The sequence below is a fragment of the Mastomys coucha genome, unplaced genomic scaffold, assembly GCF_008632895.1.
Source record: "Mastomys coucha isolate ucsf_1 unplaced genomic scaffold, UCSF_Mcou_1 pScaffold15, whole genome shotgun sequence".
NCBI classification, from domain to species: Eukaryota; Metazoa; Chordata; class Mammalia; order Rodentia; family Muridae; genus Mastomys; species Mastomys coucha.
Genome location: NW_022196897.1, coordinates 3,539,062 through 3,557,530, shown reverse-complemented (window position 1 = coordinate 3,557,530; position 18,469 = coordinate 3,539,062). Strand labels below are relative to the sequence as shown.

The 18,469-nt window shown below is 36.5% G+C and overlaps 1 protein-coding gene across 1 annotated transcript in view; it reads right to left on the bottom strand.

The window, feature by feature from the left end:
- Nucleotides 1-18,469, bottom strand: part of Malrd1 (MAM and LDL receptor class A domain containing 1) — a 694,431-nt gene that overhangs the window by 614,607 nt on the left and 61,355 nt on the right. The window contains exon 6 of the mRNA XM_031373295.1: nucleotides 3,663-3,809. Coding sequence (XP_031229155.1) covers nucleotides 3,663-3,809 — 147 coding nt within the window. The remainder of the gene's footprint in view (nucleotides 1-3,662; nucleotides 3,810-18,469) is intronic.

Here is an 18,469-nt window from a genome sequence, read left to right as displayed (position 1 = left end):
TCAGAAATCCACCTGCCTCTGCCTCCCAAGTGCTGGGATTAAAGGCATGTGCCACCACTGCTTGGCTCATGTTAGTTTTCTTAAAGAACCAGCTCCTAGTTTTGTTGGTTCCTTGTATATTTCTCTTCGATTCTACTTGGTTGACTTCAGTCCTGAGTTTGATTATTTTCTGCCATCTACCCCTCTTGAATGTATTTGCTTCCTTTTGTTCTAGAGCTTCCAGATGCACTGTTAAATTGCTGGTATATGATCTCTTCAATTTCTTTATGGAGACACTCAGGGCTATGTGTTTTCCTCTTAGTACTGCTTTCCTTGTGTTCTACAAGTTTGGATATGTTTTGCCTTAAATTTTATTAAATTATAAAAAGTCTTTAATTTCTTTCTTTATTGCTTCTCTGACCAAGTTATCGTTGAGTAGAGAATTGTTCAGCTCCCACTTGTATGTGGCTTTTCTGTTTTTGTTGTTATTGAAAACCAGACTTATTCTGCAGTGGTTAGATAGAATACATGTGATTAATTCAATGCTCTTGTATATGTTGAGATTTGCTTGCATCTGATTATATGGTCGATTTTTGAGAAAGTACCATAAGGTGCTGAGATGAAGGCATATTCTTTTGTTTTAGGATGAAATGTTCTGTAGATATCTGTTAAATCTGTTTGGTTCATAACTTTTTATTCGTTTCACTGTGTCTCTGTTTAGTTTCTGATTCTATGATCTGTCCATTGCTGAGAGTGGGGTGTGGAAATCTCATACTACTATTGTGTGAGGTTCAATGTGGGCTTTGAGCTTCAGTAACAATTCTTTTACAAATATGGGTACCCATGCATTTGGGGTATAGATGCTAAGAATTGAGAGTTCGTCTTGGTTGATTTTTCTTTTGATGAGTATGCAGTATCCTTCTCTGTCTTTTTTTTTTTTTTTTTTTTTTTTTTTTTTTTGATAACTTTTGTTTGAAAGTCTATTTTATTGGAAATTAGAATGACTACTCCAGCTTGTTTCTTGGGACCATTTGCTTGGAAATTTTTTTTCCAGCCTTTTACTTTGAGGTAGTGTCTATCTTTGTCACTGAGGTATGTTTCCTGTATGCAGCAAAATGCTGGGTTCTGTTTACATAGCCAGTCTGTTAGCCTATGTTTTTTATTCAGTTGGGTAATTGAATCCATTGACATTGATAGATATTAGGGACCAATGATTGTTATTTCCTGTTCTTTTTGTTGTTACAGATGGAATTAATATTTCTCTGTTTCCTGTCTTTTGGGTTTGTTGTGGAAAGATTAATATTTTTGCTCTTTTTTTTTTTTTTTTTTTTTTTCGAGACAGGGTTTCTCTGTATAGCCCTGGCTGTCCTGGAGCTCACCCTGTAGACCAGGCTGGCCTCGAACTCAGAAATCCACCTGCCTCTGCCTCCCAAGTGCTGGGATTAAAGGCGTGCGCCACCACGCCCGGCTAATATTTTTGCTTTTTCTTGGGTGTAGTTTCCCTCCTTGTGTTGGAGTTTTCCTTCTATTATCCTCAGTAGGCCTGGTTTAGTGGAAAGATACTCTTTAAATTTGTTTTTCTCATGGAATACTTTGGTTTCTCCATCTATGATAATTGAGAGTTTTTTGGGGTATAGTAACCTGAGCTGGCATTTTTGTTCTCTTAGGATCTGTGTTTTATTTTCCCAAGATCTTCTAGCTTTCATAGTCTCTGTTGAGAAGTCTGGTGTAATTCGGATAGGTCTGTCTTTGTTACTTGACCTTTTTCCCTACCACTTTTAATATTCTTTCTTTGTTCTGTGATTTGATGTTCTAATTATTATGTGATGGGAGGAATTTCTTTTTGGTCTCATCTGTTTGGTATTCTGTAGCGTTCTTGTATGTTTATAAGCATCTCTTTCTTTAGGCTAGGAAAATTTTCTTCTTTAATTTTGTTGAAGATATTTGCTGGCCCATTTGAGTTGGGAACTTTCACTCTCTTCTAAACCTATTATTCTTAGGTTCAGTTTTTTCATTGTGTCCTGGATTTCCTGAATGTTTTGAGTTAGAGCTTTTTGCTTTTTGTATTTTCCTTGACTGTTGTGTTGATGTCATCTATGGTATCTTTTACATCTATAATTCTCTCTTCTATCTCTTGCATTCTGTTGGTAATTCTTGCATCTGTGACTCTTGCTTTCTTTCCTAGGTTTTCCATCTCCAGAGTTGTCTCCCTTTGTGTCTTCTTTAATGTTTTTATTTCCATTTTTAGATCCTGAACATTTTTTGCTCAATTCCTTCACCTGTTTGATTGTTTTCCTGTATTTCCTTAAGAGATTTATGTGTTTCCTCTTTAAGAACTTCTACTTGTTTACCTGTATTCTCCTGTATTTCTTTAAGGAAGCTATTTATGTCCTTCTAAAAATCTTCTATCATTCCATGAAATGAAAATTGAGATCTGAATCTTAGTTTACAGATGTGTTATGGTATCCAGGGGTTGCTGTGGTGTGAAACGTGGGTTCTGCTGTTGCCAAGTAGTATTGGTTTCTGTTGCTTATGATCTTGAGCATGTCACTCATCATCTGGTTATCTCTAGTATTAACTGGCCTAGCTGCCTCTCACTGGAGCTTGTCCCTTCTGTGAGCCTGTGAGCCTGTGATCCTGGATGTGTCAGAATCCCTGGGGAGTTGAGCTGCAACTGGGGTATAGGCTGAGTGGGTGCATATCCAGGGCAGAGGCTCTGCTCCCACACAGATGCAAACCAGAAGATAAAAGTTTATTTTTTAATAAAAAAATTTAGTGCATGTGTCTAAGTACCCACAGAGGCCTAAAGAAGATGTCAGTTCTCTCAGAGTAGAGGTCTCCTGAAGTAGAGGTCTCTGTGAGGCAATCCATGTTGCAACTGGGAAATGAGTCAGGCATCTTGTCAGAAAGCAGATGTTTTTCACAACTGAGTCATTTCTCCAGCACCCACTTTAGGTTTTATTAAATAAATTTAGTATTTATATGTGCATATTAAAATTAAGACTATCAGGCCAATGACATGGACCAGCAAGAAAAAGTACTGGCAGGGCACACACAAGCCTGGTGACCTGAGTTTGTTTCCCAGAACTATATGGTAGGAGGAAAAAAACAAATTCTCACTTGCATTCCTTGACATGCTCATTCACTGGCATGCCCAGATTTACACACACATATACAAACACACACACACACACAAACACACACTGTGTACAATAATAATAAAATTTTACTTAAGAATATATATTAAAAGACATATTCAGTAACATTTCAAAAACAGTAATCAGGAAAAAAACTAGTAATTACTGAGAAGGAGGTAAGGGATGTGAATGATGGGGAAGCACACACAAGGTCATAGTTACTTACACTAGAATAAGAGAAGAAAACCTAGTTCTGCCGTGCTAAAGATGAAGGAATGGACTGAAAGGCTTTTCTTTTACTTTTCATATACAGACACATCCAAATAATAAGAAAATAGTAACATTAAAAAGGACTACAGATAGTGTAACATAATTTTCCTTTTACAGGTTTAAAAGCATTTTGTTTTCCACTTTTGGGATCTATGATATAATCTACTTTTATTAATATGTATGTTTATCAACACCCCTGGCTTAAAGACTTAATTCTCATCACAATAAAGCAGGATTCTAGCACTCATATAAACTGCATTGCAGTTTATTTGGTACCTTTATCATGGCTGCTTTGATCCTGGCAAGGTACAGAGTCCAGTGAAGGGACCTCTCTTGCTTTTGTGCACATCCAAGAAGTTCTCCCAGCAGATGCCTCAGTTGCCAAGCCACAGGTGTCAAGGTCAAATCCACAGGTCTGACATACTAGAGAAGAGAGCAAAGGGCCTTGGTGGGTTATTACCATCTCCTAGAGTGACTGCCTAACTACAACTGTGTATTACAACAAACTAAGAGGCCTTCTGTAGAAATATAAGTGCACATTACTCTCTTGAACTTTTAATTCAATAAAGCTTTGGATCTAGGCTGGTTTACCCAACCTTCTACTATTGGGACATGATGGTTTTATCTACAAAGTGCATACTGGAGAACTACATACATGTATTACAAAAATAGATCATACTCCTTTAATTAATTTTGTGTTTTGATCAAATTTATAGCTATCATGGGGTATATGTGACCCATATTGCCAGACACAGCTGAAAGCTTACCTAAGCCACTCTATTTGCAAAAGCTATAATTTGAAAACTATATGGATCTTCTCTAATAAGAATGATTGTTTTAAAAATGAAATTTTTAGTTTTTCTTGCATCATAGCTCTAGAATAAATTGTAAAATTCCATAAGGTTTCTCCTTTGCTACTTTAAGAAAGTATATCCATTAGTCTATCTACCACTCATCATCGAACTTGAACTTTATTTTTTATTAATTATTTTATTTGTTTACATTTCAAATGTTGTCTCCCTTCCCAGTCTCCCCTCCACAAACCCCCTTCCCATCGCCGTACCTCTTTGCCTCTATGCAGGTGCTCCCCTACCCAATTATGCACTCCTTCCTCATTCATACAGTATCCCCATTGCTGGGGCAAGAAGCCTCCAGGGGACCAATTGATGTCAGATAATGTAATCCTCTCTGATACATGCACTTAGAGCCATGGATATACCCATATATACTCTTTGATTGGTGGTTTAGTCCCTGGGAGCTCTGAAGGGTCTTGTTCCTACTATGGGGTTGAAGTCCCTTTCAGCTCCTTCAGTCATTCCACTAGCTCTTCTGTTGCAGTCCATGGGCACAGCCCAATGGTTGGCTGTGAGTATCTCTATCTGTATTGGTCAGATGCTGGTAGAACCTCTCAAGGAACAGTCATAACATGCTCCTGTCAGTAAGCACTTATTGACATCAGCAATAGTGTTGGGGATTGGTGTCTGAACCAATGGATGGCTCTCTAGGTGGGGCAATCTTTGGATGACCCTTCCTTCAGTTTCTTTTTTTGTCCCTGTCTTTCCTTTATCTGACACCAATGGGAGAGGAGATCCTTGGTCCTGTGGAGAAGATGCCTCAGCATAGGAAGATGCAGAGGGGTGAAATGGGAGTGAGGGACTAAGTGGAAGAGCATCCTCATAGAGCCAAAGGGAGGAGGAGATGAAGGATGGGATGGGTAATTGGGAAGGGGGATATCATTTGAAGTGTAAACAAATAAAATGATTAATAATAAAAATAGAATTGTTTATGCTATCCTGGTTTTTTTGTTTGTCAATATGAAATTGAGATTTGCTCTTTCCATGTCTGGGAAGAATTGTATTGGAATCCTGATGAGGATTGTGTAGAATCTGTAGATTGCTTTTGGTCGAATGGCCATTTTGACTATGCTAATCATATTAATCCATCTTCTGAGGTCTTCTTCAATTTCTTTTTTCAGGGATTTGGAGTTCTTATCCAACAGATCTTTCACTTGCTTGGTAAGAGTTACCACCAAGATATTTTATACTATTTGTGTCTATTAGGAATGGTGCTGTCTCACTATTATCTTTCTCAGCCAGCTTCTCATTTGTATAAAGGAATTCTACTGATTTGTTTGAGTTAATTTTATATCCAGCCACTTTGCTATATATTGGTTATCAGCTATAGAAGTTCTCTGGTAGATTTTTGAGCGTCTCTTATGTGTACTATAATATCACTAAGAAATAGTGATAACTTGACTTCTTCCTTTCTAATTTGTGTGCTCTTGATCTCATTTTGTCATCCTATTGCTTTGAATACTATATTGAATACATATGGAGAGAGTGAGAATTCTTGTCTTGTCCCTGATTTTAGTGGTATTCTGTCCATTTAATTTGATATTGGCTGATACTTTGCTGTATATTGCTTTTATTTTGTTTAGGTAAGGGCCTTGAATTACTAATCTCTCCAATATTGTTTTGTTTTGTTTTGTTTTTGTTTGTTTTATTTTTGTTTTTTTCAAGACAGGGTTTCTCTGTGTAGTCCTGGCTGTTGTGGAACTCACTCTGTAGACCAGGCTGGCCTCGAACTCAGAAATACGCTTGCCTCTGCCTCCCAAGTGCTGGGCTTAAAGGCGTGCACCACCACTGCCCAGCTTCTCTAATACTTTTATCATGAACAGGTGTATTTTGTCAAATATTTTTCAGCATCTAATGAGTTGATTATGTGATTTTTCTTTGCTTTGAATTTGCTTATACAGTATATTACATTAATGGATTTTCTTTTTTTTTTATTAGATGTTTTCTTTATTTACAATATCTCCTTTCTCAGATTCCCCTCGGAAAGAAAAAGAAAAATAAAATGATAAAAAAATAAAATTAAAAAAAAAAGAAAAAATTAAACAATCTCCTGTTCCCTCCCCCTCCCCCTGCTCAACACCCCATTCTCTCCCACTTCCTGGCCCTGGCATTCCCCTACACTGGGGCTCAGAACCTTCACAGGACCCAGGGCTTCTCCTTCCATTGATGACCAACTTGGCCATCCTCTACTATATACATGCTGCCAGAGCAATCAGTCCCACCATGTATAGTCCTTGGTTGGTGTTTTAGTCCCTGGGAGCTCTGAGGGTACTAGTTAGTTCATATTGTTGTTCTTGCTAAAGGGCTGCAAACCCTTCAGCTCCTTGGGTCCTTTCTCTAGCTCCTTCATTTGGGACCCTGTTCTCAGTCCAATGGAAGACTGTGAGCCTCTACTTCTGTATTAGTTGGGTACTGTCAGAGCCTCTCAGGAGACAGCTATATCAGGCTCCTGTCAGCTAGCACTTGCTGATATCCACAATAGTGTCTGGATTTGATGATTGAATATGGGAAAGATTCCCAGGTGGTGTAGTTTCTGGATTGTCCATCCTTCAGTCTCTGCTCCATAGTTTGTCTCTGAAAATCCTTCCATGTATATTTTGTTCCCCCTTTTAAGAAGGAACGAAGTTTCCACACTTTGGTCTTCCTTCTTATTGAGTTTCTTGTGGTTTGTGGATTGTACTTTGTGTATTCCAATCTTCTAGGCTAATATCCACTTATCGGAGAATGCATACCATGGGACTGGGTTACCTCACTCAGGATGATAGTCTCCGGATACATCTATTTCCCCAAGAATTTCATAAATTCATTGTTTTTAATAGCTGAGTGAAGTAGTGTTCTTCTTTCTCCACAACCTCGCCAGAATCTGCTGTCACCTAAGTTTTTATCCTAGCCATTCTGACTGGTGTGAGGTAGAATCTCAGGGTTGTTTTGATTTGCATTTTCCTAATGAATAAGGATGTTGAACATTTCTTTAGGTGCTTCTCAGCAATTTTATGAAGTCCCATTTGTCGATTCTTGACCTTAGAGCATAAGCTATTGGTGTTCTGTTCAGGAAATTTTCCCCTGTGCCTATGTGCTTGAGGTTCTTCCCCACTTTCTTTTCTATTAGTTTGAGTGTATCTGGTTTTATGTGGAGGTCTTTGATCCACTTGGACTTGAACTTTGTACAAGGAGATAAGAATGGATCAATTTGCCTTCTTCTACATGCTAACCACCAGTTGAACCTGCACCATTTGTTGAAAATGCTGTCTTTTTTCCACTGGATAGTTTTAGCTCCTTTGTCAAAGATCAAGTGGCCATAGGTTTGTGGGTTCATTTCTGGGTCTTCGATTCTATTCCATTGATCTACCTGCTTGTCACTGTACCAATACCATGCAATTTTTTTCACAATTCCTTTTTAGTACAGCTTAAGGTCTGGGATGGTGATTCCACTAGAGGTTCCTTTCTAGTTGAGAATAGTTTTGGATATCCTGGGTTTTTTGTTACTCCAGATGAATTTTCAAATTGCTCTTTCCAAGTCTGGGAAGAATTGAGTTGGAATTTTGATGGGGATTGCATTGAATCTGTAAATTGCTTTCAGCAAGATGGCCATTTTTACTAAATTAATCCTGCGAATCCATGAGCATGGTAAATCTTTCCATCTTCTGAGGTCTTCAATTTCCTTCTTCAGAGACTTGAAGCTTTTGTCAAACAGATCTTTTGCTTGCTTAGTTAGAGTCACACCAAGGTATTTTTTATTATTTGTGACTATTGTGAAGTGTGTTGTTTCCCTAAGTTCTTTCTCAGCCTGCTTATCCTTTATGTAGAGGAAGGCCTCTGATTTGCTTGAGTTAATTTTATATCCATCTAGTTTGCTAAAGTTGTTTATCAGGTTTAGGAGCTATCTGGTAGAATTTTTGGGGTCACTTAAGTATACTATCATATCATCTGCAAATAGTGATAACTTGACTTCTTTCTTTCCAATTTGTATCCCCTTGATTTCCTTTTGTTGTCTAATTGCTATGGCTAGGACTTCAAGTACTATATTGAATAGGTAGGGAGAGAGTGGGCAGCCTTGTGTAGTCTCTGATTTTAGTGGGTTTCCTTCAAGTTTCTCTCCATTTAGTTTGATTTTGGCTACTGGTTTTCTGTATATTGCTTTTACTATGTTTAATTATGGGCCTTGAATTACTGATCTTTCCAAGACTTTTATCATGAAGGGATGTTGTATTTTGTCAAATGCTTTCTCTGCATCTAATGAAATGATTGTATGGTTTTTTTTCTTTGAATTTGCTTATATAGTGAATTACATTGATGGATTTCAGAATATTGAACCATCCCTGCATCCCTTGGATGAAGCCTACTTGATCATGATGGATCATCATTTTGATGTGTTCTTGGATTCGGCTTGCAAAAATTTTATTGAGTATTTTTGCATCGATATTCATAAGGCAAATTGGTCTGAAGTTTTCTTTCTTTGTTAGATCTTTCTATGGTTTATGTATAAGAGTAATTGTGGCTTCATAGAATGAATTGGGTAGAATACCTTCTGTTTCTATTTAGTGGATATTCCACAAAATAGAACCATAATTAATCCCTTGGATGAAGCCTACTTGGTCATGTAGGTTTTTATTGTATTCTTGGTTTCAGTTTGCCAGAATTTTATTGGGTACTTTTGCAATGATATTCATAAGGAAAGTTGATCTGAAGTTCTTTCTTTGTTGGGTCTTTGTGTGGTTTAGGTATCAGTGTAACTGTGGCTTAATAGTATGAATTTAGGTAATGTTCCTTCTGTTTCTATAGTATGGAATAGTTTAAGGAGTGTTAGATGTGTTTATAAAAGATAAAGAGGGAAGGGGATATGTTTTGGTTGATTTGTGGTGAGGGGTGGGGAAGATGATGCCTCTGTGGGCACATGCTGGGGCATCGCTTCTCCCTGAGGAACCAACCACAAAATGGTATATAATAGAGTTTAGTCAGGGCATGGGGAGGGGGAGTCAAGAGGGTGGTAGAAACAGAGAAAGGCAGAGAGAGAGAGAGAGAGAGAGAGAGAGAGAGAGAGAGAGAGAGAGAGAGAGAGAGAGAGAGAGAGAGAGGATGAAGAAGAAGAAGGAGGAGGAGGAGGAGGAGGAGGAGGAGGAAGAGAGAAGTAGAGGCCAGCCATGAGCATGTGGAGAGGGGAGGGGGAAGGAACTAGAGGTCAGAGCAAGAGCTGGAAGGCAAGAGGAAGTCAAGAGCAAGAAAGAGTGGAGGGGGCAAGCAGCTCATTTTATAGTGAGTCAGGCATACCTGGCTTTTGTCATGTAACTGTGGGGGCAGAGCTTAGACAAAATGCTAACAGTGTTGGTATTAACTCCTCTTTGAAGGTCTGAAAGAATTCTGCACTAAAGCCATTTTTTTTTTAGTTGGAAGGATTTTAATGACTTCTTTTTATTTCCTTAGGGGATATGGGACTGTGTAGATAGTTTAAAGACTCTTGATTTAACGTTGATACATGGTATGTGTCTAAAAAGTCATAAACTTCATCCAAATTTTCCAGTTTTGTTAAGTTTAGGCTTTTGTAGTAGGATCTGATGACTTTTTTAACTTCTTCACTTTCTATAGTTATGTCTTGCTTTTCATTTCTGATTTTTGTTAATTTAGATATTCTCTCTGTGTCCTTTAGTTAGTATGGCTAAGAGTTCATCAATATTGCTGATTTTCTTAAAGAACCAGCTTTTGTTTTGATTCTTTGTATCATTCTCTTTGTTTCCAATTGGTTGATTTCCACCCTGAGTTTCATTATTTTCTGCCATCAACTACTGTTGGATGTGTTTGTTTCTTTTAGTTTTAGGATGTTTAGGTGTACTGTTTAGTTACTCATGTGAGATCTCTCCAGTTTCTTTTTAAGGCCACTTAGAGCTATGAATTTTCCTCTTAATATTGCTTTCATTGTGTCCCATAAGTTTGTGTATGTTCAGTCTTCATTTTCATTGAATTCTAAAAAGTCTCTAATTTCTTTTCTTATTTTCTCCATCACCAAGTTATCTTTGAGTAGTGATTTGTTCAGTTTCCATGGGTATGTGGGCTTTCTGTTTTGGTGGTTGTTATTGAAGAACAGCCTTATTCCATGGTGATTTTGTAGGGCATATGAGACTATTTCAGTCTTCTTGTATCTGTTGAGGCTTGTTTTGTGATTGATTATATGGTCAGTTTTAGAGAAGGTAGCATGAGGTGCTTGAGAAGAAGGTAAATTATTTTGCTTTTGGGTAAAATGTTCTGTATATGTCTCTTAAATCCATTTGGTTCATAACTTCTATTAGCTTTACTGTGTGTCTGTTTAGTTTATGTTTCAATGACCTGTGCACATTGGTGAGATTAGGGTATTAAAGTCTCCAACTATTATTGTGTGAGGTTCAGTATGTCTTTTGAGCTTTAGAAAAGTTGCTTTTATGAATGTGGGTGCCCTTGAATTTGGGGTGTAGATGTTCAGAATTGAGATTTCATCTTGATGGGTGTTTCTTTGACGAATATGAAGTATCCTTCCTCATCTTGCTTGATAATTTTTGATTGAAAATCTCTTTTATTGGATATTAGAATGACAACTCCCACTTGTTTCTCAGAAGCATTTGCTTGGAAAACTTTTTTCCAGCCTTTTCCCCTGAGGTAGTGTCTGTTTTTGACACTGAGGTGTGTTTCTTGAATGCAGCAAAATACTGGATCCAGCTTGAATGTCCAGTCTGTTAGGTTATGTCTTTTATTGAGGAACTGAGTCCTTTGATATTGAGAGATATTAAAGAAACATGATTGTTAGTTCCTGTTATATTTGTTGTTAGAAGTGGAATTATGTGTGTGTGATTCTCTCCTTTTGGGTTTGCTGTAAGATGATTAATTTCTTGACTCCCCCACCCTTGCTTTGGTGTAGATACTCTCCATGTGTTGGACTTTTCCTTTAAGAATCCTCTGTCGGGCTGGATGAGTAGATATATATTGTTTATATTTGTTTTTTACATGGAATAGTTTGGTTTCTCCATCTACAATGATTGATTTTTTGCAGTGTATAGTAGCCTAGGATAGCATTTGTGTTCTCTTAGGGTCTACATGACATCTATCCAGGATCTTCTGGCTTTTAGAGTTCTGTGTAGAAGTCTGGTATAATTCTGATAGGTCTGCCTTTATATGTTTACTTGGCCTTTTACCCTTACAGCTTTAAATATTCTTTCTTTGTTCTGTGCATTTAGTGTTTTGATAATTATCTGAGAGGAGGATTTTCTTCTCTGGTCAAATATATTTTGTATATATAGGCTTCTTGTACTTTTACAGCCATCTCTTTAAGTTGGGGAAATTTTCTTCTATGATTTTTGTTGAAGATGTTTTTGGGCCCTTTGAGCTGGAAATCTTTGTTCCCTTCTATTCCTGTTATTCTAAGGTTTGTTCTATTCATTGTGTCCCAATATTTCCTGGATGTTTTGGGTTAGTAGATTTTTATGCAGTGTGTTTAATTTGAATGCTGTATCAATATCTTCTAAGATATCTTCTATGCTTGGGATTCTATCTTCTACCTATTGTATTCTCTTTTTGATGCTTGTATCCATAGTTTCTGATCTCTTCCTAGATTTTTCATTTTCAGGGTTGCATCTAGTTGTGATTTCTTTATTTTTTTTTCTACTCCCATTTTTAGGTCTTGGTCCATTTTGTTCAATTCCTTCACCTGTTTGATTATACTTTCCTATATTTCTTTGAGAAATTTGTTTCCTCTTTAAGGGTTTATACCTACACCTATTTAACTGTGTTTTCTTGTATTTCTTTAAGTTTAAGAGTTATTGATATCTTCCTTAATGGTCTCTATTATTTTCATGAGATGGGATTTTAGGTGAGCATTGTGCTTTTCAGGTGTGTTGGGGTATCCATGGCTTGCTGTGGTTGGAGAGCTGAGTTCTGATAGTGTCAAAGTATAGTGCCTTCTGTTGCTTATGATCGTGTGCTAGCCTCTTGCCATCTGGTTATCTCTGGTGTTATCTGACCTTGGTGTCTCTGCCTGGAGCCTGCCTCCTGAGTCCTTTGGTTGCAGCAGATCTCCTGAGTGATCTGGACCTAGCTGCAGTTGGTTTCTGTGAGCCCCAAAGACTATTGCCCTGGCTGTAGCAGATCTTCTGGCAGCCTCAGAGATATAGTGCAGTGCTGATATAGAATAGAAGACAAGCTGATCTGTCCCCAAGGAGGGGCAGACCAGAAGAGAGAGGGGGGGTTCACATGTTTGGTAGGAGTCCAACATCTGCTTGGCTCCTCAGTGGTCCTTACTGCTGCAGTTATTTGGGTGGCTATCCTACCTGTTGCCCTGGCTGCCCCAAGCAATAACAGACCAGAAAAAAGAGGGCTCCAACTTGAATTTTAAATCCAAAAATTTTATATGATTATAAGACAATATTTAATGTTACAAACTTATAAAACATCATTTTAAGTAAATATGCTTAATCTTGCCCACTTATTTATTTAGCTGCAGACATTTATAGCCAGCTAAAACTAAGAAATTAAAGTCAACAAAAGTTGGCACATACATGCTCCTATAGCTGGTCTCATGATTTTCCAAATTGTGTCCATACTAACAAGATGGGCATCTCAATTTGACACTCATATCTCAAACCTTCATCTACACAATCAATTCTGCAGAGTTTTGGATCTGAGCACCATAAATCCTGCTTAGTTTTCAATAACTTTATGACATGGTAAAATCTCATTCATTTCATTTACAGAATTGTTATAAGTAAGATGCAGGATCCCTTGAAAACACTCACATCTCTTTCAGGGTGTTAATATTAAAAAAAAATATGTTCTAAACACTTATGTAGGAAGATTACATATTTACAAGCAGAGAAAAAGAGAGAGAGAGAGAGACAAAAACAGAGAGACAGGGACAATGAGAATAAATCAACATACCACTGGTTCTACTGATGTAGTAGCATCAGTCTAGCCTCAGACCAAGCCACCAATGTTCTCACATCTACACTGACACTAAATGAAGAGTCTAAGATTATAACTTGGTAAAGGAATTGAAATGGTAGGTGCCATCCTCTGGAATGGAGGACTGCACTTGAACTACCTTCTCTGAAACCATTTTGCATGTTAGCTAGTTTGGTGGTAGAGATTAGACTTGAAAGAAGACTTAATGTCCTCCCTATTCCTTCTGCTACTTGCAGAAAATTCCTACTCTGAGATTCAGAAATACTGAATTTGGCTCTCTTGACATTTGTGCCTATCCCTGGGCCAGGTTACAAATGGTGCAGGAATTCTTTGGTCTTTGAAATTTTGGACTCTGGCCATTTCAACATTCACTTTCACATTATTTCTTGGTTTGATGACTTCTTCTGATATTGTTTCCTAAAGAACATTGATAAAAAGGCAAACTCTATTGAAACTTCAATTTACTCTGTAAGTGCTATCAATTCTCCCAGATTCCAACTATTTTTCTAAGTTTTAAACTTGTCTTGGTGATGAAGAGACACAACTCTATTTTTTAATTCATCATGATAACCTCTGATGACACTGAATTCTCCTTCTTATTACTTTAAGTGGCCCACTCTGCAATGGTCACCTGACATGTAGTGCTCACTTCTTCTAGTACCTCAACTGTAACAAGACAGTTATATGTTTCTTATTGACACCAGTGAAGAATAGCTGGCGTATATAATGGCATCCTATAAGATCATACCACTTACTAACCTAGAACTATCTTAGCTTCCTTGAGAACATTCCATGGTGTTTTCTCAATGGTAGCTTTATCAGACCAGCACTTGGTAACCTAGTGCCTTACTATATCTTCAATTCTCTTTATACTATGTCATGTCTTCATTTAATTTTTACAGTTGTCAAGACAGGGTGCTATTCCTTTTTAACCTTCTCATGCACTTTCAATATTCTCAAAGGAAAACTAAATATAACATTATATCTGGCCCTCCCCACATTTCTACAACGAGGCATAAAGAGAGGACACAATCATAAAAACTGAAATTAAATTTATATTTGTGACTATCCAGCTCCTTTGGCATGGCATCCCCATTTCATCTCTTCAGTCTTAGACAGCCTTCCTGTTCTTCAACAACATCAGCATTGTCAGTTAATTATCTTGCTTCACACAGTGGAAAAATGAGAGAAATCAGGAGAGCCCTACACAATCCACACCCTTCCCTGATGTATACTCCAAACTTTTGTCAGCTGCCCCTGCTCCTCTTGGGGACATTCTTTTCATTTGTACAGAAATTGTGTATTCTGCCTAGGTAAGGATTCTCTCCAGTAATCTGTCCTCTCTCTTCTATAGCTATATGTTTTTATTTGCCCTGTGAGATCATTCAACAGTGTTTCATCCATCTTCAAAAGACTCAAACCTTCAACTTATTCTGTAAGGACTGCAGATTCTCACAAACTCCAACTCTTTTCCTGTGCTCACTCTTGAGCTTGTCCTATTCAGATTTTTTTTCTTAATGTAAAGTTTCTATCATACAAAACCCACGGGTTAGTCCATTTGAAACTGTTCACTTGAGTGTCATTTTTGTATATCTTCAGTTATACAATAAAACAATGTTGTATTTCCAAAATATTTCATCATTAACAAAACAAAACCAAACAAACGAAAACAAAACAAAACAACAACAACAAAAACTAATAGCTGTTACTGGTAAGGTTCCATTCTACCCACTGTCTCAGACACTACCTTCTTTCACTTGGGATTTACTAACTCTGCATTTTTCATATAAATGAAATGATGTGGCACATCATGTTCTGGATCTAGCTTCTTTTGCCTAGCATGTGTTCATATTGCCTTCATGCTACATTCTGAATTTTAGTAATATTTTTGTTTGTGTCACAGCATTATGTAATCCATGCTGATCATAAATTCCTTATCTTCCCATCTCTATCATCCTCCCAAGTTCTAGGAATACAGGCATGTATTCCCAGGTCTAATAGATAATACCAATATTATTAGTATTATTATAGTATTACAATACTATAATACAGGCATGTATCCCCAGGTCTAATAGATAATACTAATATTATTAGTATTATTAGAGTATTATTACTAACACTAATAGAGTCAAAGATGACCTTGAATCCATGACCCTTCTGCTTTTTCATTTCTCCTAAAGAGAATCTTTCAAAGAATCCCTTCTGTGAGGGAGACAGAAAAAGACATTTGTATGATCTTGTAGTAAACTAAGCTTATTCATGCAGGCTTTGCATTTATGTATCTTGCTGAAATGTACATTTGAGAACACTCTGGACCCTTTAGCATTTCCGCTCTATTACTATCTGTGCACTTAAGGTCAGCATGCTGAGTGTGTTATTTAAAACTTTACTTGCTCATCCTTACCTCTACTGCTTTCTCTTTTTTATGTTGTTTTGCTCACAACTGGATATAAAATACATTTCTTATTTTTTGTTTACTGAATGCAATGAATATCAATTGTCCTTTGGCTATTGTTTACCTCAATGCCTAGAAAAATATTTGGTAGAATACAGATGTTAACTACATATTTATTTCTTTAACAAATGAGTAAATGACCAAAGGAACCAGGTTGAAAGCATTTTAGGATCTCTAGAAATCATCCTATATTTTATTTGTAATAAAAGTTTATCAATTTGACAATAGCAGTGATTTACCAATGCATGCATAATTTGTTTTTTTATAATGTGAGTTTGAAAATGATGAATATGCAAATTGTCTTGAAACTAAAGTACACTGGAAATAAAATTGCACATGCAATTTAGAAAATGATGACAATACGTGAAGCCAGGATCCAACAATAACAATTACCATGACACAGTTAAAATGGTAATTTTGTGGGTTCATATCAGTGCTGCAAATCTTCCTTTTAGAACTCTTACTATTGAGCATAATTCAATGAAATGCTATACATTATCTCTAAGTTACCACTATTTATATAAGACTTTAAGAAAAATCTATAAGCAAAACTAGCAAAATATTTAAGTAAAAATCACATTTAATTGGAATGTGTTTTATACACATAGTTATGAAACATTACCTTTTTTAAAAAGTTTAACCACTTTTAGTATTTTCCACCTCCAATCAAAAGTATAACCACAAATAAAGGTCTATGTTTGGATATGGTTCACATATATTGCCAATAAATCTCCAGGAAAATCATTTTATTTTAATGTATTCAATACAGTGGCTTGCAATCACGCATAGATACTATATTCATTCTTTCTCCCCACCTCACTTGTTCTCCCCTCTCCCTTCCTTTCTCCCCCCTCTCACTTACATTGTGACTGCCATCTCAATTTACAGAAATATTTCAGATAGGTAGTTAAAATCTCTCATCATCAGAAGGGATTTTTGCCAACCATTTCAAGGCATCTAAGCTAATGAAGTCACATGTCTAAAGGGAGCCATCCTTCAACGCTTATCTTACACAAACAGGTTGTATGCAATTGGCCAGTAATTCTTATTCATTAGATAATAAATTCCAGGTCTCAAGGCTATTGCCCTGAAAGTTACAATTGACATCCAATTTTGACCGCAGAGGTTTTAGACAATTTTTTGTCAGTTTTCTTTAATTCATAATGGATTTAAATTAATGATTATTGTTTCTTAAAATGTTACTGGAAAGCTAACATTTTAAGGTAAGTAGGATTTTAACTAACTGAATAATATTTATGCATCATGAAGATTCTAATTAAGCAATGATTTGTACATTAGTGTCATTTTACAAATGACACTGAAGCAAAGTTCTGAAAACCCAATCACAAAATATTCACAGAATTTCACAATATTCTGATTATGAGCCACAGCATGCAATCATTATAAAAATTAAAATCATCAATTTATTCAAGAATCAATCAGTGTTATTCAAGAATCACTGATTAAACACATTTTATTTCAGCATAGTCACAAGCATTCATTTTTATTTTGTGCTTCCTAGTTTGGGAGAGTCCAATTGGCATTTCTTTCAAGAGATGTACCATGAGCTTTGTATCTTGGAAAGTGCAACAGTTGTACAGAATGGTATTTTTAGAGGTATTTGAAATGTCTGAAAGATTTCCCTAATACAAAAAAACCCTCAATTTTATTGTCTCAACAAAGAACTAAGAAATTATAAAATAAGAATATTTATATATTTCTATAAAGTTGTTATTTTACAGTAAAATTAATATACTCACAGTAAAACAATAGGGCTATTTTCATCCAAACATAAAGTTATTAAGGTGTGCATAAACTATACTATCTACAGTTTTCAAATTCAAAAAGCTACCATGGTTTTATAAATTTATTTTTAACTTACGTCTATGAACATAATATTTATTTCTTCTTCCCTCCTTCCTTCGTTCCTCCTCTCCTTCCTCCCTTGATCCTCTCCTTCCTTCCTTCCTTCCTTCCTCCATTCCTTCCTTCCTTCCTTCCTTCCTCCATTCCTTCCTTCCTTCCTTCCTTCCTTCCTTCCTTCCTTTCTCTCTTTCTTTGGTTTGTTTGGTTTGTTTGGAGACAGGTTTCTGTATAGATCTAGCTATCCTGAAACTTCCCTTAGTAGACCAGGCTGCCTTAAACTCACAAAGATCTGCCTGTCTCAGTCTTTCAAGTGCTGGGATTAACGGCATGTGCCACCACTGCCCAGTATCACCATCTCTTTCTTTATAGTTGTTGTTCTGTTTTGTTTATTGAGCAGAGTCTTGTGGTATAGTTCAAGGTATCCTTGAACTTTGATCCTCCTGCCTCAGTCCTGGTAGAACAGTGACCATAGGACTATGTCTCTATGCCCAGCTTTTACTTTTCCATGTTTTTGATTAATACATATAATTATATTTAAAATGATATCTCATAAAATCAAATTGGTTCACCTTTTTTTTTCCAAACTGACAGTCTCTGATATCTAATAGTAATTTTTTTCTATTACAGTACAATTGACACTTTTATTATCCTTTTCTTTGTCCCCTCTGCACTTACTACCCCTACCATAATTTTATCCTCACTATTTCTCTTGGCCTTTTAATGGATTATTTCAATATTTAAATATTTTGTTATATTTACCTTTGACATACCTATTGTCTTGCATTCATTAGCGTTCTGGAGATATGCATACTTTAATATTTTTCTAAGTATAAGGAAGCATTTCCAGCAATATTGAGAAGTCTTACAGCCTTGGGAATTCTATATAACTTACTTTATGCCAAAAGCAGCAGAGTTACATTTCTATTTATTCAATGTAGAAGGTGATACAGAAATCTTCCAACAGTGTATGTGTGTATATATATATATAT